Source organism: Bos javanicus, chromosome 24, assembly GCF_032452875.1.
Source record: "Bos javanicus breed banteng chromosome 24, ARS-OSU_banteng_1.0, whole genome shotgun sequence".
NCBI classification, from domain to species: Eukaryota; Metazoa; Chordata; class Mammalia; order Artiodactyla; family Bovidae; genus Bos; species Bos javanicus.
Window position 1 is genome coordinate 41703719 of NC_083891.1, and position 25007 is coordinate 41728725.

A 25007-nucleotide genomic window follows, 5' to 3' on the forward strand; every position below is an offset into this window, starting at 1 on the left:
CCTGCCTGGAGCCTACGGTCACTCCCTGTGAGGACTTCCACCTGAGTTCAGGTCAACTGTATACGGCATCACCCACAAACTCTGCTCTCTCAGAGCCCCCAGACAGGCTATAAGGACTGGCTCCTCACCTGAATGCAGCCAGTGAGTGCAGAGTTTGTAGTCAGACTTAACTATGACGATAGAGGGTCAGCAAATGCTAAAGGACTGACAGATTAAAAATAACAAGAAAAAAAGGAAAAAAAATAAAAATAACAAGAAAAAAAATCTGAAAAGACCCAAGTGCATATGGCAAATTTAAATGTGACAGCATTTCAAAAAGACCAACTGTCCCCTGAGTAACGGTAAGAAAGCAAGCTGGTTTTATGAGGAAAAAAGGTAAGACTCCTACACTGCTCTCTCAATATAAATTCTAGGTGAATCAGAGATCCAAATTAAAAAAAAAAAAAAAAAAAAAAAGATCAAAAGCACTAAAAGACAAGATTTTAAGGGATTTTCCTGGTGGTCCAAAGATTAGGAGTACTCACTTCCACTGCAGAGGGGCACAGGTTCAATCCCTGATTGGGGAAATAAGATCTTGTAAGCTGTAGGGCAATGTCAAAAAAAAAAAAAGTTGAATCTTGAGGTGGGAAGCCCTTTAAGGCAAATAAAACCCCCAAACAAAGACCAGCTAATTTCACTTTACAAAGACTTCATTAGGGACAAAAGATGTATCTAACAGGAGTTCTGTATTTTGAACCATGTATAAATGTATAAAACATTTTGCTGACAAAGGTCCATATAGTCAAAGCTCTGGTTTTTCCAGTCGTCATGTACGGATGTGAGAGCTGGACTATAAAGAAAGCTGAGCGCTGAAAAATTGATGCTTTTGAACTGTGGTGTTGGAGAAGACTCTTGAGAGTCCCTTGGACTGCAAGGAGATCCAACCAGTCCATCCTAAAGGAAATCAGTCCTGAATATTCATTGGAAGGACTGAAGCTGAAACTCTAATACTCTGGACACCTGATGCAAAGAACTGACTAATTTGAAAAGACCCTGATGCTGGGAAAGATTGAGAGCAGGAGAAGGGGATGACAGAGGATGAGATGGTTGGATGGCATCACTGACTCAACAGACATGAGTTTGAGCAAGCTCTGGGAGATGGTAAAGGACAGGGAAGCCTGGTGTGCTGCCGTCCATGGGGTCACAAAGAGCCAGACACGACTGAGCAACTGAACATCAACAATAAAACATCTACTTAGACAAAAGAAAACTTAAAAAAAATAGGAGTCTGAGGTAGAGGAAACGTAACATTAAGAATATTAAGACCAAAACTTCCTGACATCTGACAGAGAGACTAGAACCCTCAAACTCAAGGAGGCTGCAATAGCGTGGCTCTGACAACCCTCTGACCCTGACACTGCTCCCAGACGACTCCTAACAGTCAGAGGAGCTGCCCAGTAGGCCTTCCTGCCAACCCAGCTTCTCCTCAAGTCAACGCTCTCTGCACTACTGTTTCAAATCACAAGCAGTGTGAACTCTCAGGCCCAAAACAGTATAAATGTTTACAATCTAGCCCTCAGCCCCCTCGCTTAAGCCTACTTTTTCTAAACTGCAGGATGAGTAAACCCACTGTTGACCAAATGGGCCAGTGTCCTAAGTTCCCCAGACCCCTATACCTCTCATTTCCTCTCCCCTCTGTACCATCAGACCCAGCTCAGATGCCACCAGCTGTCGGAAGCCAGCCCCAATCCTCCCTGTTACGGCTTACTGTTAGTACGTCAGCTGCACTCACTCAACTGTTAATTTAATGAAAGGAATTCTTATTCATCTTGGTAATGGCTCTAACATTCAATCTAGAACCTGGCATAGAGTATATACTGTTTACACGTATCCAAAGTATAAATGTCAGCAGAGATATTCAGCAGGAACTCAACAACTTGAGATACATTTTAGAACACATACAGGAGAAGGGAATGGCTAGCCACTCCAGTATTCTTGCCTGTGAAATTCCATGAACAGAGGAGCCTGGCGGGCTCTAGTCCATGGGGTTGCAAAGGGTCGGATACGACTGAGCAACTAACACTTTCACTTTCACATATTAAAAAATAGCAGTGCAGTTGGTAAACAGGCAGAAGAAATACAAATTCTGCCTTAAGAAATATTTAGGTCTCTACTAAGAAAGGAATAAATACAATGGAATGCAACAGTACCAAAATTTTAAGTTAAATTGTTTATCTCTGCCAAATCAAAAATAAACTTAAGTAAAAATAATGATGAAGCTAAGCTAAGTCGCTTCAGTCGTGTCCGACTCTGTGTGACCCCATAGACGTCTGGCAGCCCACCAGGCTCCACTGTCCCTAGGATTGTCCAGGCAAGAATACTGGAGTGGGTTGCCATTTCCTTCTCCAATGCATGAAAGAGAAAAGTGAAAGTGAAGTCGCTCAGTCGTGTCTGAATCTTAGCGACCCCATGGACTGCAGCCTACCAGGCTCCTCTGTCCATGGATTTTCCAGGCAAGAGTACTGGAGTGGGTGCCAGCGATGACACTCGCCTAAAACCACTTTGGAACAGGCATATACATGAGCAATTACACAGAACATCATATGAGATAGTAACAGAATATTAGCGAGCTTACTAACTTTTTTTTCTACAGGAAAATGAAACTATCTAAGTAAGGCTAATGTGAACAGTAAACATATTCCCATAAAAAGAGACGCTCACCAAAAAATGAGCTCATCTAAAAATTAAAGGATGAGAATGCTGACATGCCAGAAAGTTTGACAGAAATGGAAAAATAACCCACTTCAATAAAGAGATCATGGATTTAAGAAAAAATTTTATTTCTGAATTGTTTCTAAAATCAAATATAGGAATATGCTCAAAGCAATATTAGGTTAAAATGGTATATTTTATGTATGTTTTGCCTCAGTGAAAAGTATTTTTTTAAAACGTAATAAACTGTATTCTAAGTCTCAAAACAAGTTTACCTTTTAAGCAGACTCTCCTCCTGTCTGCACTTTAGAGACAAACAGCTTTAGTTTTACAATGAATAACATTTTTTAAGTAAGAATGCATTTTTTGACAAAAAAGTTTTACACCCCACTCCATCCCTTTTTACTTATTCAAAAAAGTTTACAATTTTTATTACAGTAATGAGTTATTCTGAATGTACATGATGCAAAACAATGTTCTTAGATTCTTCTGAAAAATTTCCAAAGTCAAACTAAATGGGCCTGGTATATAAAACGTCTGGATCTTAGTAACAGGTTTTTTATTTTCTTGTTACTCCTGGGTTAGATAATTTACTTAGGAAATATTTCCAAGAAACCTCATGTTACACTTAAGTTTTTCATTAGTTTTTAGAAACTTAAATTTGATAAAAGAAACCTTCCCCTGCGTAAACACACACCTGAGTCATCAGCTAATCTGCTGATTCTCTCCAGAACGGCAATGCACTCTCTTTCATCATCGCACACTTCCCTCAGCGTGTCCAGCAGACTCCGGGCCACCATCTGTCTGCACAGAAGAAGATTATACCACGGTCAGTGGCATCCAACAGTTAGTATTCAGAATTTGAAAGCCAGAATCCATACAGATTTCAAAAGTTTTTCTTAACACATCTTATAAGTGACAATTTTCTAAGTGACAAATGCTGGTATGGATTTTATTTTAATTAAGATGAGACTGAACATTTATCAGAATGTTTCACCTTTATCAGACAAATTCCTAAGGTCACTGAAAATTTGTTTCAAGTAATTGTTAATACCTTCAATTATCATAGATAGGGGAAAAGTATCATTTTTTATATAAAATGTTATCTTTACATATTTGATTAAATGAGTTTCATACATATACACTCAGAAGATGCTAGAAAGACTTTCCAATTTCCCAGAGAAACTGGGAATTTCCCAGGTGGTCTGGGGGCTGCAGGTGGAGAAACAGTGCAACTGGGGAGAGAGAGCGCACGTCCCTGCCATGCCCCATGCCCCCGCCAGCCAGCACCTGGTCCACGGCAGGGACACACCGCCCCCTGCTGGAGGAATAACAGATTCCTCAGTAGCCACTTCACATGAACGGCAAAATGATGCTTAACAGCAAAAAAGTAGTGGGGTTTTTTGGTTGCTTTTTGCCAAAAAGCCAAGAAAGAGTGCGTTTTCTTACAGGACAGAGGAGTAACGAGTGTAAGGGCGGCCACAGCTGTGACCAGCAGTGAAGCTGGGTGACTCTCACTGCCCGTGGCAGTGACACCTGCTCTAAACTGGGTACTTCTGTGAACTGAAATTCGTGCAATAAAAGCCACCCTCCCGCCTCCCCCAGTGGAGAGCATGTGCACGTACCTGTTAAATACGTTCTCACTCGCAGCATACTTGTCCAGTCTCCCCAGCGGCGTCAGCATGTCATCTTGTGAGACAAAGTCCAGGGCTGAAGGTACAACAATCACATCAGACTCTGAGCTGCAGTCATCCACACCAACTATCAGAGACATGAGAACACTCCTCATACAACTGCGCACGGAGAGGCGCCCGGGCCTCCCAGGCAGCACAGGTCAGCCCGCCCCTCACTGCATCTGGAGGACAAACAGCCACAGGAGAAGCTGGGTCGGAGGCCACGGATGACGAGGGGCTTCCTCTCCTCCTTTGATGGGTGCGTTCTAACCGCCCCAAGAAGCACAGGGGTCAGAGGCTGCAGATGCTCAGTCGTGTGACCAACGAACAAGAGTGACCAGAAAGGAGTGATCCCACAGACCTGAGAACCCACACGTTCAACCAGATCACTGACAACGTGTAAATAAATGAAGTGTCAGACACCGACAGAGTTAATTCTGCCAGGCAGTCAGAGAACTCACACTACATAGAGAAGAACAAAGACTAGAACTACAGCATCCTTCTCATCAGGAAGAACACAAGCCGGAGACAGCAGAGCAGGTCTGAAGGGATTGAGAGCGGAAAAGCCAACCTACACCTCTAGACCTATTAAACAGAAATCATTCAGATATCTTTGAAATTCGTGTCTCTTGAACATAAAGAGCCTCTTGATGAAAGTGAAAGAAGAAAGTGAAAAAGTTGGCTTAAAGCTCAACATTCAGAAAACTAAGATCATGGCATCCGGTCCCATCACTTCATGGCAAATAGATGGGGAAACTGTGGAAACAGTGGCTGACTTTATTTTTCGGGGCTCCAAAATCACTGCAGATGGTGATTTTACGCTTACTCCTTGGAAGGAAAGTTATGACCAACCTAGACAGCATATTAAAAAGCAGAGACATTACTTTGCCAACAAAGGTCCATCTAGTCAAGGCTATGGTTTTTCCAGTGGTCATGTATGGATGTGAGAGTTGGACTGAGAAGAAAGCTGAGTGCCGAAGAATTGATGCTTTTGAACTGTGGTGTTGGAGAAGACTCTTGAGAATCCCTTGGACTGCAAAGAGATCCAACCAGTCCATCCTAAAGGAGATCAGTCCTGGGTGTTCATTGGTAGGTCTGATGTTGAAGCTGAGACTCCAGTACTTTGGCCACCTGATGCAAAGAGCTGACTCATTTGAAAAGACCCTGATGCTGGGAAAGATTGAGGGCAGGAGGAGACGGGGACGACAGAGGATGAGATGGTTGGATGGCATCGCCGACTAAATGGACATGGGTTTGGGTGAACTCCAGGAGTTGGTGATGGACAGGGAGGCCTGGCGTGCTGTGGTTAATGGGTCGCAAAGAGTTGGACACGACTGAGTGACTGAACTGAACATAAAGGTGAAATAAAGACTTTTTCTGACATACAAAAGCTGACAGGCATCAGTATCAGCAAACTTACAAGAAATACTGGAAGTCCTTGAAGCAAAAAGAAAATTACACCAGATGGAAATCTGAACCTACACAAATGAATGAAGACTATCAGAAACGGTGAATATGTGGGCAAACACAAACGCCTCTTCTTGGAAAAAAAAACACACTCTTTAAAGATAATTGCTTAGGGAAAAACTATGCACTGTAAAATAAAGAGAAAAAATTTACTGTGAAGTTTATAATATGTGTAGAAGTAAAATATATGACTATGTGTACTCAGTTGCTAAGTTGTGTCTGACTCTTTTGTGACCACATGGACTGTAGCCCACCAGGCTCCTCTGTCCACAGAATTTTCCAGGCAAGAATATTGGAGTGGGTTGCCATTTCCTCCTCCAGGGGATCGTCCTGACCCAGGGGCTGAACGCAGGTCTCCTGCATCTGCAGCACTGGCAGGCAGATTCTTTACCACTGAGCCACCTGGGAAGCCCAAAACATGATTACAACAGCACAAAGGCAGAAAGAGAGTGAGGTATACTGTATATATACACATGAAGCCCGACGGTAATGAGTCAGAGGATCACACTAATTACAAACTTTGCAGCAGCTATTAAACACCAAAAAACCCCACCTGAAACATACAGCAAATAAGCCAATAAATGTCATTAAATGGAATCACAGAAAATACTCAGACGAAAAAGAGGATGAAAGGAAGAAAAAATACATGGGACAAACAGGAAACAGCAATATGAGAGGAAAATCAAACCATATCAGTAATCACAGTAAGTGCAAACACTCTAAACACCCCCAATTAAAAGGTAGACACTCAAACTGGACTGAAAATAACACAGAATCTTCTTACACACAGAAAGACTTTACCAGGTTATTCTGATCTACGAGTTACAGCAAAGTACCTCATGCGTTATGAATCAGTTGTAAAACCACCCAGACACTATCATTTGGCCTGTTTCCTCCTCTAGGATTGTTGGCTGGCATGACTTGGAAGGTGCCTTTATGCAGGCTCTAGAATTCTATGACTATGACCAAACTGTTTCATCAGTTGCACACCTGTCAATCTTAAAGATAAACATGAACATTGCAGGTTCTGGTCCCTAAAAAGGCAGGGGCTGTTGGGAAAAGTGCCAGAACTGTGATAGTCACGCATGGCTGTGTTTAGGACAAGCCTGGAGAGCTCACCCTAAAAGGCAGACCCCCCACATCTCATACTCAGACCCTGATTGTGCAGGTGTGGAGTGAGACTCAGAAGCGATCGTTTTTAATAAATACCCCCAACAGGCTTAAACACAGATTGTTGAACAACTATATTTGAGAAACACCAAGAGGGTAATAAACCATATTCTTCCTCCACTTGTATTTCTGCCTATCTTCACATCATGGTTGAGGATCGTCTCTACATGGAAGGGAGTGCTGTGCCCCAGCAGGGCGCTGGGGCAGACGTACGCTCCCCAGCGCTGCAGCCTCCTGCCAGCGCTGGTGGACGCCCCCTGCCTGAACATCCTCTCCAGGGTCAGGACTTCCTCATCAACTCCTGACTGGACTAAGTGGCTCTGGGTCTCCTCTTTATGGAGGCAGCAATGATCTAATTACTGTGGCTACAGACTGCATACTTCAGTCTTTACCTAGCCATCCTGCAAACGCCTGCCGCAGGTGACAAGTAGGAGAAGCACACAGATAATCAATAAAGCTTTCACCACTAAAGAGAAATCCTACAGCAGAAACGACGGTACAGTCAATAGCATCCTAGATAAAAAAGACAGAACACAGAGCGTGAACGCACCTATACTGCTACAGGACTGTGAATAGCTTATGCAAAGCAGTACATTAATTTTAAATAGATTATGGTAGATTAAAGATGCCAATTACAATCCTTAGGAGCCCTGGCTCAGACAGTAAAGAGTCTGCCTCCAATGCAGGAAACCTGGGTTCAATCCCTGGGTCAGGAAGATCCCCTGGAGAAGGGAATGGCTACCCACTCCAGTATTCTTGCCTGGAGAATTCCAGGGACACAGGAGCTTAGTGGGCTACAGTCCACGGGGTTGCAAAGAGTCAGACACAACTGTGCGACTAATATTTCCAATTCCAATGTGAAACATGCAAGAAAGGATGGCTAGAAAGCCAACTGGGAATTAAAACAGAATACTAAAAAATACTGAGTTAATATCCCCAAAGAAACTCACAAAAGGAGCAAAAGAGAAAAAAAGACATGAAGAGAAATACGCAATCAGATCAATAATTACATTACTTATAAACAGACTAAACATTATAAGTCAAAAGGTAGAGAATCACAAACTACTAACAAGGTAAAAACTACAGATGTTACTCAACTATAGTCTGTCTATCGGAAATGTATTTTTAAAGTCCAAATTTCAACCCATGGGTTGAAAAGAAAAGGATTAAGAAAAAAAGACATAAAACATGACACAGCACAAGAAAGCCAGAGTGGCCGTTTTAATCATCAGACAAAACAGACAAGGAGCATCTCAGGAGAGGAGAAGGATCTTTCATTGCCTGACCTGTGCTCCAAGGCTGCCCCTCCTTTCTGGATCACTTACTTGATTCTGGATTCTTGGACATTACACAGTAATAGCCCCTTACAGTGCTCACTGCTTTAAACATCCAACTTCCTCCACTGATGAAGTGAAAAAGTCATGTTGGCTTTTAATGTCATTTGAAATTTCAAAATGACTGAAAAGCAATGAAAACAATGATCATTCTGAAATGTTTTTTCAAACTGTATCTATACTCCCCAAATCCCAAGGCTCCTCTTCCCCTGTAAACCCATCCTGGGCAGCTGAAAGGGGACCAGCATGGAGAGGAAAAACGATGACCTGAATGGTCAACATGAGACAGAATTCCTACACTTGTGCAGGAAACCTTCATTTCTCAAAATTTAATATTAATTATAAAATAAAGCTTCCATGAAGAAGCTAAATGATACAAGTGTCAACAAAAACTTGTGTTTCTTAGTGAATTCTAACAGAATTCCTTACGGGAAAAGAAACCTCGGATATGAACTGAAGCCCTATCCTTAAGCGTTAGTGCATCTTGCCTCAAGTCAGAGTCAACAGATCCTTCTAGTTCAAATCAGACCAGAATCAAATGTGTTACAGTGTAAACAAAGAGAACATCCAGGAAAGGGGGGCAAGAGAAAGAAGCGCTAAGACAAGGGCCTTCATCTTGTTACTTATAAAAGTGAATCGCTCCCCGTGTGTGAATCTAAGGGGCCACACAGCAGAGGTGGCCGTCGACACCCCTGCAGGTCAGGAAGGCTCCATCTGCTCCGGCCCCTCTCGGGCACCAGCAGAAACCCAAACCACAGGAACCAACACCCAACTTCCAGCCGTTTTTAAATTCAAGGAAAATGACGTGTTAAAACTTAAAAATTTTAAAGCTTGACCCATTTGAAATGTTAAAGATGATTAGTCCCTACATGGTTACATCGAGAGTGATGTGACAAGGACAGAGGCTCTTAAAAGTTAAGACAAATCTGAATCCAAATCTCAGGTCCTGCTCCTCGTGAACTCTGCCTGTGAACTTGTGCAGGTCATTCACAACTTGGCTGCATTTCCTCACACAAACACGTGTTTGTTGTCAAGACTTTCAGACACACAAAGATAACATCTATCATGCACCTAACACAGTGTCAAGCTGCTGCTGCTGCTAAGTTGCTTCAGTCGTGTCCGACTCTGTGCGACCCCATAGACAGAAGCCCACCAGGCTCCCCCATCCCTGGGATTCTCCAGGGAAGAACACTGGAGTGGGCTGCCATTTCCTTCTCCAATGCAGGAAAGTGAAGAGTGAAAGGGAAGTCGTTCAGTCGTGTCCGACTCTCAGTGACCCCAGGGACTACAGCCTACCAGGCTCCTCCGTCCATGGGATTTTCCAGGCAAGAGTACTGGAGTGGGGTGCCATTGCCTTCTCCGAGTGTCAAGCTAGGACATCAATATTCCCTCAAAGCTACAATTCACATGTTTCTGAGACAACCTCAGCATGGTTTCCCTGAGTTTTAAATGTCTTCACTCATCTCATTCAACCAGTAAGCAGGACGCTGTCTCCTGTTTACTTTGAGTGTCAGGCACTCAACAGAGAACACAGATACAAAACCTAAACAGAGTGTGTACACACAGAAGTGTCTATGAGCACAGGTGTGCACAGACACGGACAAAAACATGCTACAAAGAACACACACACAACGTCCTCCTCACTTTACACTGCTAGGTGTGCCCGGAGAACAAGTCCTGGGAGGACACGGGGCTGCCCCACAGGACAGAGGGTGGAAGAGTGGCCTAAGCCAAGAAGCCTGGGGACAGGGTGTCAAGGAAAAGCAAGTCACATCAAGACAGATGAGAAGACCTTCAGGGCACAGGGTTCACACAGAAGTGAGGCGGGAGGAAGTGGAGGGGCCTGGATCAACCTGGCCTTCTACATTTCAAAGACTTTGCAAAATCTTCCTACCTGGCTGGAAAACCTGCCTATGAGATTTTCTAAGCAACAACATAGTTAAATTCAACCATTACCTCCTTTGAGCAGTGGACATATTCAACTATATGAATAAGTGATTTAAATGTGATTTTAAATGATCAATTGTTAATTAAAACCATCTTTTTCATTTGGAAAGAAGCAAAGCTCAGGGTATTCTGAGAGCACCAGAGCCTGAAGACAAAGAAAATCCCTGCTGAAAGGCTGGCGTTAGATGATTGGTTGGGGGCACTGTAGGCTGTTCACTGGAGTGGGCATCTTTGCCTAGCTGGGAGTCAGGAAGTTTTGTTGGTGATCATCAGGGGCTTTTGGCAACAGTTACAAAGAGGCTCAGCCAGCTTGAAGGTGACCTTGCTTCTGGGCTCTGATTCTGTGGCCTTGGGGCGAGGCCTCCCACCTGCGGCCTGGGGGCAGGACTCAACATCCCTCATCCCGACAGCCTCCTCTCTAGTTCTTAGATTCTCTGGGAGTACGTACTCCACCTTGAGTATTTCCCACCTTCCTAGACCATCCTTGCTTCTTTCACAACCTTTTGTGTAAGTGGTTTCTCTCCCCCTACTCTGTCCTCATACGGATGCTGTTCACACACACGCCTCTCCTCCCATGGATAACCCGCAGCTTCAACCACACTTGCAATGCAGAGGACCCCAACGTTCTCCTGTTCTGATCCCCGTGTCCAGGGCTGCAGGTCCTTCAGGGTCTCCGCCTCCATGTCATGTGTTTTCTGAAAACCCAACTGTCCAAATTAGTCTTATACAAAACCAGCTTCTCCTGCAGACTCGCTAATGAACTTCCCCAGGAACCTGAGTTCTCAGGCATGAGGCCTGCAGGTGCTTTTCAAAGCCCCTTTCCTGCCCCCATTATCTAATCGGTCGCTAAGAACTGTGAATTCGACTTCTAAAAAGTCTTCTGTATTCCCATACCTCTCAGTTTCCAATACCCTAACCCAGAGGCTCTGATACCGTCTGCCTCGAACAGACTGAGGTATCTGAACCCCGTAAGGTGAAAGAGGGCTTCCCAGGTGGCACTAGTGGTCAAGAACCTGCCTGCCAATGCAGCAGACTTAAAAGACATGGGTTCGATCCCTGGGTCGGGAAGATTCTCTGGAGAAGGAAACGGCAACCCACTCCAGTATTCTTGCCTGGAGAATCCCACGGACAGAGAAGCCTGGCAGGCTACAGTCCACGTGGTCACAAAGAGTCGGACACTACTGAAGCGACTGAGCACACATACACGAGAGGTACATGAAGTTTTCCCGAGGAGCAAGGCAAGCAGGTAACTTTAAGGGCTATTCCAGACCTATTTCCAGGAATGCTCCATCACAGATATGCACCGAGGGTGTGGACCCACGGTGTTCCCATCCACAATCTCCCACCTCCCTGAGCTCAAGACTGCATGGCCCCCAAGCAAAAACCCTCCACTGCAACCCTCTGACACATGGACGAAAGCATTAAGATACCACCTCTCTGAAGGCTGCAATATCTACTTTCACAAGTCAGGTATTTGTTCCACGATCCTTTACTTTAAAAATAACTGAATGATTGATAGCTCATTAAAAATAATTTTCAGATTTTTGACATGTAAGTTGGAAGAAATTCAAGAAAATTAGTGGCACTACTAGCGAAACTTTTTCCATCCATTTATCTACATCAACAAAATTTCTCTGTGCTTACAGCTCTGAAAATCAAAAGTAAAACTTATGCTAAATATAGTTTCATTCAAGCAATAAATTATATTCACCCATGAATACATAAGTTATTTTTTAAAAGTTCCACTTTATTGATACGCTTATTCAATAAAATTTTGTTTACCAAGCGTTTATTATAATTTGTAATACATTCTGGTGGATCAACTATTAATAACAAAAACAAAGTTTTAAAGATTTTTATGCCCACAGGAAATTAAAAATTTAAATTTTTCCTTATATCTTTGGTGCCAAAAAAATGTGACAGGGTAATAAAACTTTCAAGCATAAAAATATATTAAGGTAAAATTTTGTTAAGGAAATAGATCAAAGAACAATGGAAAATCCGCAATTTGAAGAGTTTATTCTTGGATTTTTGAAAATGGCTAATAGTGTATGTAAGTGCTATATTATTTAAATTCCATTTTTAACAGTGATATGACAGTTTCATTTTGAAAATACCTTTAAACTTAAAAAATGTGTTTTCTAAATTATTTTTAGAAGATATCCAGTAGTTAAGTGTGAAGACCACTGCCCTCCACCATCACAATGCTCAACTGTCTACTCGTCTCCTCATTCTAACCAGGCTACCCGGCCTCCCCTCCCCCACCCACCTGGATGCACCCCACCCCCCACAGCCCACGCTGGGGGCTCTTTTCTGCAGGTGCCACAAGCTCTACCCTCCTGAGCTGCTCCTCATCTGCCCTCTTTTTCCTCATCGCAGTTGAAACTCACCTACTCACAAATACCATCCAGGAAGTACTTCCTACTCCTTCTGATAAAGATCTCTTCCTCCCATGAACTGCCCCCAGTCTTGGGGGCGCCAGTGCTTTTCTCCACCAGCAGTTGCAGTGTTTCATTTCCTCTTTTTTCCTTTTGCCCTCCAAACCAAACACAGATAAAGTCCCAGAAGACAAAGCCTGTTTGCTAATCTTTTTGTTAACAAACAAACTCAGATAATGGAGTCTCATGCTCCTGAAGAATGCCTGTTCACTCATAACTGTTCATGAGGAGGTGGTCCGGACACCCGTGAGGGGACAAGGGTCCTTTAAGAGCACTTTACCCCGCCCCCCCCACACACATTCCCAACATCATTAGCCTATCAGCACCTCTGAGAAGCTTGGCACCTGAGACAGCTGATACCTGTATACACCCTAACTTTCTCCAAGCTTCATCAAACACATCCTTCTATCCCCACACAGCCTCTAGGAAGAGCTGCTAAAACAGGAAAAAGCCAATGGTCTGTTCCCCTTCCATCTTCCCCTTGATAATGCTAAGGCCACAATAAACTTGCCCAATTTTGTTGTTTCCCAAGTCCTTTATATCAGAAAATGGATATACAAGACAAACCATATATATAACAAGACAAACCATACAGATTTAATCATTTTTATAAGAGCTACCTTAACATTTGGGGTTTTACACATTTTAACAAATAGAGAGGAAGGGAAAAATCTTCTGAAAAGCAGGAAGCTAGCGAGGAAACGTAACTGATTCAGGTGAGAGTCATCAACACACACTAATGCCAAGAGGTGTGTACAGCTTGCCTGGGAATGGAAAATCCCTGGAGTCAAATCACTGCCCTTACCAGCAACACAAGGAAAAGGAAAGAATCTTAAAGTAGAGAAAGCTGGCAGGCATCACACTTTAACTGAGAGCAGAGAACTGACATCGGGTGCCTTCTGAGACAAGCACTGGGAAAACCAGGGAATTACTTAACATAGCATCCCTGGAAGGGGAGGGAGGGAGGAAGAAGCAAGCAAAACCTGAATTAAATCATGAGGAAACAGAAAACCAAGTTGACTCCTCAAAACTCTCTATAATGAATGATAAAGGCTGAGAATTTTTTCCAAATTAAAGAGACAAGACAACTAAATGCAGCGCAGGGGCCTGGAAGGCAAGACAGTTGCTGTAACTAGTATTATTGGACGACTGGTGAGATCCGACAATGAACTACATATTACATAACTGATCAGTGTCAAAGTTACTCTTTCTGAACTTGCTGTCAGAGGAGCCTGGCCTTGCTCTCAGGAGATACAGCCTAATGATTAGGTCTAGACATGGGTGAACTCTGTGAGTTGGTGATGGACAGGGAGGCCTGCCATGCTGCGATTCATGGGGTTGCAAAGAGTCAGACACGACTGAACAACTGAACTGAACTGAGACAACTTCATCTTAAAAGACGCAACAAAGAAGGTTAAGTATATATTAAAGTTGTGTATCTAATTACAACTGTAGAGAGAAAAAGAAGAGCAAATTGCTCTTTTAACAATGCTGAATGGAGGTGAAGAGTTAAGGAATTAACTCAGTTAATTCCTCACTTAAAGGTGAGGAATTATCTGTGACATCTGTGCAACTTTTGTGTAAATCTGAAAGTTCTCAAAGTAACAAGTAATTGATTTAAAAATAAACCATTTCACTATTTTAGTGCAAGTTAGCTTTATGGCCTTATTCAGCTTGACCAGAAAAATCACGATTTATCTCAGCAAGTGTATACTGAAGTCCTACGGTGTGGTGGGTGCTCTGCGATGGGTGAAGAATTAAAGGCTCCAGATGTAGCTCCTTGAGCACCTGCTATATCCAGTTTCAATTTCTGACACTATAATGCTTATCAGAAATCTTTTCTTCGAATATTAAAGTTCTTAGAAATGATCTTTACTCCTAAGAATAAATCTGTCCTAGAGCATATTTAATTTAACAATTGAATTTAAGCTGGAATAATGTGCTAAAATCAATCCTGAATATTGACTGGAAGGAATGATGCTAAAGCTCCAATACTTTGGCCACATGATGTGAAGAGCCGATTCTCTGGAAAAGACCCTGTGCTGGGAAAGACTGAAGGCAGGAGGAGAAGGGGACAACAGAGGATGAAATGGTTGGATGGTATCACCGACTCAATGGACATGAGTTTGAGCAAGCTCCAGGAGATGGTGATGGACAGGGAAGCCTGGGGTGCTGCAGTCCGTGGGGTGGCAAAGAGTCGGACATGACTCAACGACAACACTGAGCTAAAGTTCAATCTATGAATATTTCAAAAAAACATTTCCCTAAGGTATGCACATAAAAGAGGCAGGGGCGTGTCTACCTGCTCTCCAATTAGGTACCAAAACCTCGCTGTCTGTGCAGCATCTGCAGGTCAGAGACGTGGCACTCGAAGGGCTCGCAGGGGTGGACTCGCATACGTTATACATGGGGGTTTGTTCCTCCAGGAGCAAACGTGTCACCTGCAGTCGTGCTAACCCAATTACTCGATTAGTGATACTTTTTTTCTGTATGTAATCCAAATGCAAAAGTCGAGCTAATCCAGGGCCAGACTGTCACCAACCCCCAGAAATGAAGCGCTGAATCTACCTGAGTCTTGAAGTTTATTTCCACCAAAAACTAACTTGATAGATGTAAATGTAAAAATAATTTATATCAAATCTGACTCTGAATACAACTTCCAAGCTGTGTACAAATTTCAATATAAATCCAGCCACAAGAGTTTGGACTGATCGCTTTGATAACCAGACACATCGGATCACACAGCACTCTTCCCACCTCTGCTCCAACGACTGGCTCCCTTACACACGAGTGGGTTAAAATACAAAGAAAAAGGGTATACTGTGCCTCCAACATGCCCATGACAGACAGGTGCTACTTGGACAAAAATGATTTTACCCACCAAATACTTGGAACGTGCTATGACCTTCACATCCTCCAGAACCTTCAGGAGGGCAGACGACCTAAATTAGTGATAAATGAAGGGCAGTCACAGCTGGCAGGCAGGAAAGGTACAGTAATAAGGAGTAACACAATAATAAAGACTGTCGGGGTTTAGGAAGATGGGGGGTGGTGAATGGAGAGTAGCATGGAAATATATACACGAACACATGTAAAACAGATAGCCAGTGGGAATTTGCTATATGACTCAGGGCACTCAAACTGGTGCTCTGTGACAACTCAGTGGGGTGGGATGGGGCAGGAGGTGGGAAGGAGGTTCAAGAGGGAGGGGACATGTATACCCATGCCTGATCCATGTTGATGTATAGCAGAAACCAAGACAATATTTTAATTATCCTTCCACTGAAAATAAAGAAAGAAAAAAAGGCATTTGGTGATTGAAAGCAAGATACAACTGCCCTGTGACAAAGAAAAAAAAAAAAAAGACTGTTGGCCAGCTGTAGATGGGCCCTAACACTGTCAAGGCAGGTGACTGAGCAAATCACTTAACTGTTCAGATGAGCCTCATCAGGTGCCACTTCCATGGTTAATAATTTGTGGGGCTACACACCTCACAGGTGGAGTGTCAGCAAGGTTACACCACAAAGCCCAACACACAATACGACAATACGTGGTGATTTTAAAAATGAACAAAATCCAGAAATTTCTCCCACTTCCCTTCTGCAGCAAGTTAAAGAGCTATGTCAGTGTTATGAGGCAGCTTGGATGGGTGAGGAGTTTGGGGGAGAATGGACATGTGTATGGCTGAGCCCCTTTGCTATGTACCAGAAACTATCACAACATTGCTCATCAGCTCTACGTTAAAAAAAAAAAAAATTAAACAGCTATGTTAGATGATATTTAGGAAAAGAACTTTTAAAACCTACAAGGTCTGAATTGTAGCTGAAGCTCCAATACTCTGGCCACCTGATGTGAAGAGCTGACTCACTGGAAAAGACCCTGATGCTGGGAAAGATTGCGGGTAGGAGGAGAAGGGGGCGACAGAAGATGAGATGGTTGGATGGCATCATGGACTCAATGGACATGAATCTGAGCAAACTCCGGGAGACAGTGAAGGACAGGGGAGCCTGGCGCGCAGCAGTCCATGGGGTCGCAAAGAGTGGGACGCGACTTATCGACTGAAAGACAACAAAGTCTGCCTCCACACCATCTCTATCTGCAAGAGCTTGGGTCTACACTTTTTCATGCTTGACATGAAAAGAATGAACACACAATCTGCCCTCTAGCTCCTGGTTTCTATAACCCTGGAACCACTGGCTCAGGAGACACACAGCACAACTCACGTCCATGTGATCCTCTGAATGATACTGCAAACCAATTTAAAACATGAAGTTTTACAATATTCTTGTTACCATTGAGGCTGACCCCAAACAGCGAAATGTGCTTATTAGCAAGATAAAAACAAGCAAACAAGCAAGATGTTGCTTCTTTTAATCTGGTAGTCAGTATTTAGATGAAAGTGAATTTAGTAGTTATACAGATGAGCTTTATTACAGTAGAACATGCAAAGAAAATGTCTTAAGAATTTAACCACTTAAACTTTCATAAATTATCACACCTCACTGCACCCTTAGATGTCATTCTGTCCACAGATTAGAACATCAGACTTGTGAAAGATTTACAGTTATAATAAATGACACCTGGGATGGCCTTAAAGCACTCTACTGCCTCCCCCACAAAAGTTCAGGTGTTAGAGGGTGGATAAGTGAAAGCTGAGTGGTGGGTTTATGATGGTTCATTTGCTTTTGTGTATTTTTTAAATATCCCGTTAAAAATATTAACATACTTACTTTAAAAAAATGCAATTCATCATATTAAAAGACTAGAGAAAAAATCATAAATGCAGAACAAGCATCTGAAAAAATCCAACATTCAATTCTAATTTCCAAAAAAGTCTCAGGAGACTCAGGGGACTTTCTCAACCTGATAAAGGGCATTTGTGAAAAAATAATACATTGAACATCAAGATTCAAAACTTCCGCTCTTCAAAACACACTGTTAGGACAATGAAAGGAAAATCAAAGAATGGGAAATGGCATTTGCAAATCGCGTATCTGAGAAAGGATCTGTCTGGAATATACAAAGAACTCTCAAAACTTAGAAAACAAATAACCCAATAAATAAACGAGCAAAAGATCTGAACAGACACTTCACCCAAAAAGACAGATGCTGAAAGTGCCATGAAAAAAATGAGCACTATCAGACTTGACAGAGATGCAAATTCAAACTGCAAAGAAGTACCAGCGAGGGTGCGGGGCACCTGGGTTCTCCCACACACCGGGGCTGAGGGGAGTGGTGGGGAGACTGCGCAGCCGCTCTAGAAAATGGGCTGGCAGCTTTTTATAAAGTTCAGCAGCCAAACCACCCCCAGGTACATACCCGAGAGAAGGAACGGGTATGTCCACAGAGAGACTTGCTCCTGAGTGCTCAGAGCAGCATGGCGGAGCCAGCCCAAAGCCCAGCAACATTGTGAAGACAGAACACAGCTGAGGAAAGCAGGTGCCCGCTCCAGACGGTATGGACAGTGATACAGCGGGTGAAGGTCCCCAGCTGCAGCTGGAGTCTGCTCTGAGCTTTACGATGCCCGGTACTTCTTACCCTACATTCAACTCTAAGCGCAGCATGATAAATGCTCAAAGACTACCCACACTGGTACCAATCAGGCAGGAAAACGAGTCTGCCCCTAGGTCTGGGGAGAAGGGGGCTAAAAAGACCAACTCAGGAGGGGAGGACTGTGGGAAGGTGGCCTGGGGGCCTGTGCTCAAGTCCCCTCTTACAGGCTCCAGGGAGCGCGGGCCTTTCCACCACCTTCCCCAAGGTGCAAGGATGTGTCACCTGCTCTTCTCTCAAAACATTAAAACAGCTGTATGTTCAGATGCAACTTCAAAGCCCAACAACCCCCCAATTCAAGGGTAGGAACTGCCCACCGTATCCTGTAGCTGACAGCAAACATTCTCCGTCATCAGGAGAGAGAAATCCAAAATATAAGGCACATGTCGTGAAGTAACGACAGTTCAATAAACAAATACAACACCTTTGTTTGGATGAGAGGAAGAAACAAGGCACACGCAGAAGAACAAACAGAAATCCCCGCGTTCAGCTGTCTGGGTCCCCTAATCCTGCAGCCACCAGCCCAAGAGGCCGACACGACACGCGTAGTTACAGAAGACAAAGATGACTCTCCCAAGAGGACTCTTTCTTTGAGAAATTCCACAAGCGGGATCATGATGCAAGGCATCATTAACTGATTCCATACGCGCATGGGTGCCACTAACCCCATGTTTAAGCCCCTTTTCTAGGACACCAACTGTATTATCTCCAAATAGAGACTTCTCCTGTCCAGTCTTGTTGGTAGCAGTCGAAACATGCTACAACTCTCATGACTCACTCTCCCAAATCCCCATTTAACAACTCTTCTAAACATTACGGTTTTCAAGGACGCCTTCCTTGGGGTTTGCGACCCACTGGCCGGCCACCTGGGAACACACACTCCGAACTTCCCCAGGCGGTGTGACTCCCAAGAAGCTCATCAATCCCAGTCTCCCTAAGTAGCCGTGGGCACAGAGGCTCCGAAAGGAGTGAGGCAGGGTAGTTACACCCCGTCAGCCCTGGTTCGATCACTAACTGCTTCAAACCGGAAAAACAGCATTGGGGAACAGGATTCCAAACTTCAACAGGAAAAAGTCATGCTATGGCATATTCCAGAACACAGCTCCAAGGCCCATCCAAGGCGCGCTAGTCATAGCTGAGAGAAATTAACACGAAGACTAGATTAGCTGTATTATGCATGAGCCTCATTCGAATCACCCCCCCCCCCTACCAGGTTAAATTAAACCTTAGGCAGCATGCTACATGTACCTTCAAGGGTATTATTCTAAGTACAGGTTCAAACAAACTGCCTATACTAGCTGGGGCTGCTCGATGGTGCAAACTCAGGAATCTAAAGGAAAAATGGTCTTTAATATAAAAATACTCTAAATATTAGAATCAGGAGATTTGGCTTAAATTCTGGCTGGTACTTAGAGGAGTTTTGTCCCCTGAGAGAATCATTAAGTTTCTATGCATATCAGTTAACTTATTTATTAGTATCAGAACACCAGAGTCTACAAGTCCCATCGATTCTAGGAAGAACTCATGTACGAGAGCAACTGGAAACCACTAACCTGATGTCATCTTTCTTTTAGAATAATATTCTTCAACATATTACTTGAACCAAAATTTAAATTTTAATCAAACTCCTTCAGTGAAATTATTTTTACAAACACTAACTCATCAAATCCTACTGTATCTGAAGTCCCATCTCACCTACCCTAGAAATCCAGCAACTTAACTGTACACCAGGATTGCGTCTGTGAAGAACTGATGACAGAAACTTAAAATCTCCTCCTCCGAGAGTCTATCTGTAACTCCACACTGGTACCCATCATCCCAGGAACACAAAGGGTTCACCCAGCTTGGAAGTCGCTCTGCTTTCTCTTTGAAATTCAAAGTGCGTCTCATCAGACGGTTAAGTACTGGAAGTATCACTTTTAAGCAAACTGAGTTTTTCAATGGGCTATTCTCCTAAACTTAATAGTACCGTACAAAGATGTTACTTATTTACCGCTGATAAGGAGTCTGCCTGCAATGCAGGAGATTCTGGTTCGATCCCTGGATTGGGAAGATCCCCTGGAGAAAGAACTGGCAACCCACTCCAGTATTCTTGCCTGGAAAATACCACGGACAGAGGAGCCTTGGCCGGCCAGAGTTCATGGCATTGCCAAGGGTCACACACAACTAACAGACTCCACTTCTCTCTCTTCTCTATGACCCTTTGAGGTGTACATACAAGGCACCATTTTTCACACATTAGGGTTTTTTCCCCTCTGAGAGTATCAGTTAAGTCCATCTCTGACCAACCCTTTCCTATTCTACTCACGTTTCTACTGATTCTACACAGAGACTAGAGGCTTAAAATGAAACAAATCAATGAACGACCTGAGACTCTCATCTCAGGATCCGGTGATGGCCCCTTTTCAAGATCTGGATCTCACCTGGGGCCTCCCCCGGGCTCCCCAGCGGCTCATTACTTGTACAACAGCACTGACTCTCTTCTGTCTCAGTCTTAGAAAGGCCACCAAGAATCTGGAGCTCAAGCAGCTGACTCAGCCCTTGGTGCAGCTGAAGGGGCAAGCCCCAAGACAGCCTCCGCCAGCACTGCCCAGGGCAGAAGACCTAGCTCGGAGACATAGTCCAACTGTGCAGGCAGCCCAACCTCCACCTCCTCCACCCCAACATCTCTGGTCCACTCCCTTGTCCAGGACATGCCCAGCCTCTCCATTTCCTCCCCAGCCATCTCACCCTGGACCAAGGCCCCAAGGCTGGCTTCCCCTCTCACCGCCCCCCTCCCTTCACAACAGACCCTGAGGGGTCCTTTAACTGGCCATAGGTAGGTTCCAAAATGACTTGTTCCTGAATATTCTGGGTAAAGGCATCACCTGTAGAAACTGCAGCCACTAAGAAAAATAAGCAATTATTCCAGCAAAGACTTCCACCAAACTATAAATATGCAAACAAGCCACCTGTACCTTCTAAGGTCGAACATTTTATCCTAAATTGAAACACACTCGACAGCACTATAAATCAACTGTTCTTCAATAAAGCACACACAGAGGGAACAAACAGGATCTTAAAAAAGTTAAGAGCACCAGCAGCACCTGTAAATATGTAAATTCTGTGGCGTAATGTTCAACATCAGTATCCCCTCCCTGCACTTTCTTTCCAGCTTCCCTTATAACACCACCACCACATCGTAGTCACTATTTACCAGGTATTATTCTAAGTGTTTTGTGTGAATTAATTTATGAAAGGCTCTAACAGCTCTCTAAGGTAGCTAACGTTTTTTACACCTATTTACAAATGACCACATTTGGCACTGAGAAGTTCAAGTGAGTTGCAGTCTGCTCAAACTGAGGACGCCAAGGCTGGAACTAAGCAGTCCTGCTCCTAAGCCCAGTGTGTCCACGACTGTATTGGGATGCCCGGACACCTCACTGTCACACTTACATCATCAAAGCTGCTTGGGAACCGCTAGAGGGGCACGGAGGGTGACCGCCCCTGCTGCTCTACCCTCAGCAGTCTGGAGAGTCCTAAAGAAATCAGGCCGAGTTCCATACTGGTGGGCTGCCCCTTCCAGACCGTGCTCCTTAAGGGTGAAGGAGAAAACTGCAGCTCATCTCATAGGCTTTGATTGCCCAGGGCAGCCAAGTGACAGTAAGTGAATGAGACAGTCCTCAACACCTGCTGCAGAGGGGCGTCTTCCACCGAGAAAAAGCCTTGGACCTAAACACACGCCTGAGAAGGCCCCGCATGGGGACAGTCCTTAGTCAACTCTCCAACGCTAACCCTGCAGGAGCCCCAGAGCTGCGGTAACCGACACCTGAAACTTATCAGCAGGTGCGCGCGTCCTAGCGGACAGCACGAAAGGAGATGGGAGAGCCGGCCTTCACTACATGAGCACCGCTGCCTACAGGGAGCCTTTTTACTGAAGAAAAAAAAAAAAGCACGTAAACCCAGACTGCACCAAACACGAGTTTACGTATGGTTCATTCACTTTAGAAATATTTTTTTCTAAAAGCTCCTTATAAAGAGTCAATTTCCCTCACGTCACTCAAAACACCCAGTAATTTAAAAACTGAGCTTAATTTGGGCAAGGAAACCACATTAGACAACGCTAGGGATCAGCTCCCGGCACCTACAGGAGCGACGCCCAGATACAGCCCCCGGGGGACCCCCGAGGCCGTCCGGACCACCTCACGGTTCCCGGAACCCCCACGTCCCCGTAAGCCGCCCCCGCCGGAGCCGCCTCCCAGCTCCCTTCCGACTCCGGAGCAGAGCACGCGAGCGGGACGCCTCCTTCCCGACGCTCCTCCGGGAACAATGTCAAACTTTTTGTTTTTCCTGAAGCACAAGATTCCTCCACTCGGAAACTTCACGGTCCCCAGGAAGCCAGGCGTGGAGGCGCGGGAAGGCCCGGCCGAGCCGCCAGCCTTTGCACCGAAGAAAGGCGGTCGATGCTTGCGGGCCTGTCCCGCCTGGGCCGCCCCTTCCGCCTCCGCGGCCCCGGGCCCCCCGGACCCCGCAGCCCGGGCTCCGGACCCGAGCCGGCGGCCTCGGCAGGGCTCCGGGCGGCGGGCGGCGCCCCAACCCCTGACTGCCGCGGCCCCGGCCCCACCGACCAGCCGCCGCGTTCCCGCTTCCGCCGCCGCGGCTCCGCCCGAACGGCAGCCCCGAGCCGCCGAGGCCTGGGCTCCCCGCCGCCCGCGCCCTGCCTCCCGCCCGCCCGGCCGGCACTCACATCCGTCCGCGTCCTCCGGCAGGTCCTCCTGCAGCAGCGACAGGTCTGCGCCGAGGGAGACAAGAAAGGCCGTGAGCCCGCCGCCCGCCGCCCCGCGCCCTCGCGTCCCCGCCCGCCGCCCGCCGCGGGGCCCGTACCCGCCATCTTGCGGCGCCCCCTCCTCCGCCGTCGCCCGGGGACCCGGGGCTCCAGGGGCGGCGCGCGCGGCGGCCGGTGGACGCGCGCGGGGGGCGGTGCCGCGGGGACGCGCGGGGCGGGCCGAGGGCGGCGGGCCGGGGGCGGCTCCGGACGCCGGGCGGACCCGGCCCGCCCCGCCCACCTGCGCGCCGCTCCGCCTCCCGCCTCGCTCGCTCCGCCCGCCGGCGCGCTCTCGGCTCGGCCGGCCCCTTGGTGAGCCGAGTCCGAGGCGCGGCTGCTACTGTCGCCATAGCCGGGGCTCCGCGCCGTGTGCCGGGCTCGCCGGGCGGGGCCTCCCGCGCGCTTTGTTGGGTCACTGGCGCCGCCCGTCGGCCCGCGGGCCCCGGTCCCGGCACCTGCCCGCCCGTCTGCTCGGCCGCGCGCCGGGGCCACCTCCGGGCGTGAAGCGCCGCCTCCGCGCCGGCCGCCGGGTGCCGCGAACAAAGCCGCGGGAACGGCCCGCTCCCGCGCTGACCCCGGCCCGGCGGTGGGCGTGCGGCTCGGTTGCAGGAGGACCAACGAACCTCGCCCCGGGATCGTTGGGACTAAGGAAGAACGACAGGAACCGAGCACCGAGTACTGGGCATCCCGCAGGTGCTGGGGAACGGCGCCTCGCCTTAGCTTTTGTCTGTAAATAATTTGAATAATTGTGGTAGCACTCGAGGCGCTGGGCTGAAATTTGCAGCACGCGTTCTGTTACTTTCCACAAGTGCTCAGGGATGCACGCAACCGCCCAGTATGGAGTTGGGGCCCAGCCCCAGTTCCCTGGCCCACTGGCCTCTGTCCAGGACTCAAGCCCACCTCCCGGTCCCCCAAGGCCTCCAGGATGGTCATGTCCTGAATGACCATTACACAGGGACGTGTGTAAGTGATGCCATTTTGGGGGTCTGGCCTCGGGGGAGGAGACGGAATTCCAAATGGTCTGCACGATGATCTTAACCAAGGACAGTGTATTACATTTAATGCCGTGAAAGAGTCAGAGCCTCTGAAATACGTAATTCTGGGTAATAAAATGGGTCCCACGTAGCTATTCAAAATACTTCTCTCTCAGATGTTACAGGTTGCAATGAGGATTTCATGAAGTCAAAGTTGCTCAGTCCTGACCCGACTCTGCAACCCCATGGACTGTAGCCTGCCAGGGTCCTCTGTCCATGGAAATCTCCAGGCCAGAATACTGGAGTGGGTTCCTCCTTCTCTTCTCCAGGGGATCTTCCCAACCCAGGAATCAAACCCAGGTCTCCTGCATTGCAGGCGGATTCTTTACGGATTCTTTACCGTCTGAACCACTGGGGAAGCATGCATTCCATAGTATGTATTATTAATGTTTTCTGAGAGTGAGAAAAACTGGAATAGCATCTCTAACTCTAGTGTCTAGTTTTCTAGTGTGTCTAGTTTAACAATTAAAACTAAAAGCCAAATGGCCACCATCTAGTTCTCTCCTTCCTTGCAGAACACTCTTATGTGAATTCAGCTGATACTCACTCTCAAAATGACAAGGAGTTAGAAATTCACAACTGTCACTTGACTCAGTCCATGCGAGCTTTGCCCTGCTAATGCTACCACTTTAGTAATCCTGGGTGGACAGGGGAGGGCAGGGCACTGGGGTCTTTCCACTAGCTTGGGGTTTCCCTGCAGCAGCACAGAATCTAATGCCAGCTAGGCTTTGGCCCCCAGTCACACATGGAGGTGAAGGGGACCATCTAGGCGATCCACCCACTAGAGTAAGACTCAGTGATGGTGATAAAACAGATGTTATGTTACAAATACTTTGGCCACCTGATGCGAAGAGCCGACTCATTGGAAGACACCCTGATGCTGGGAAGGATTGAGGGCA

At 46.1% G+C, this 25007-nt stretch overlaps 1 protein-coding gene across 5 annotated transcripts in view; it reads right to left on the bottom strand.

Annotated features, from left to right (window-relative positions):
- Nucleotides 1-23744, bottom strand: part of PPP4R1 (protein phosphatase 4 regulatory subunit 1) — a 49148-nt gene extending 25404 nt beyond the window's left edge. For 2 of the 5 annotated variants that reach the window (XM_061399926.1, XM_061399925.1), the window contains exons 1-4: nt 23134-23744; nt 22997-23041; nt 4317-4452; nt 3389-3495 (exon numbers count right to left, since the gene is read on the bottom strand). In XM_061399926.1, the coding sequence (XP_061255910.1) occupies nt 3389-3495; nt 4317-4452; nt 22997-23041; nt 23134-23140 (295 nt within the window). In that variant the 5' untranslated portion in view covers nt 23141-23744. Of the gene's footprint in view, nt 1-3388; nt 3496-4316; nt 4453-6667; nt 7239-22996; nt 23042-23133 lie in introns of those variants that run through there. The other 3 variants (XM_061399927.1, XM_061399930.1, XM_061399929.1) reach the window with 3 other exon arrangements.
- Between the last annotated feature and the right edge of the window lie 1263 nt (nt 23745-25007).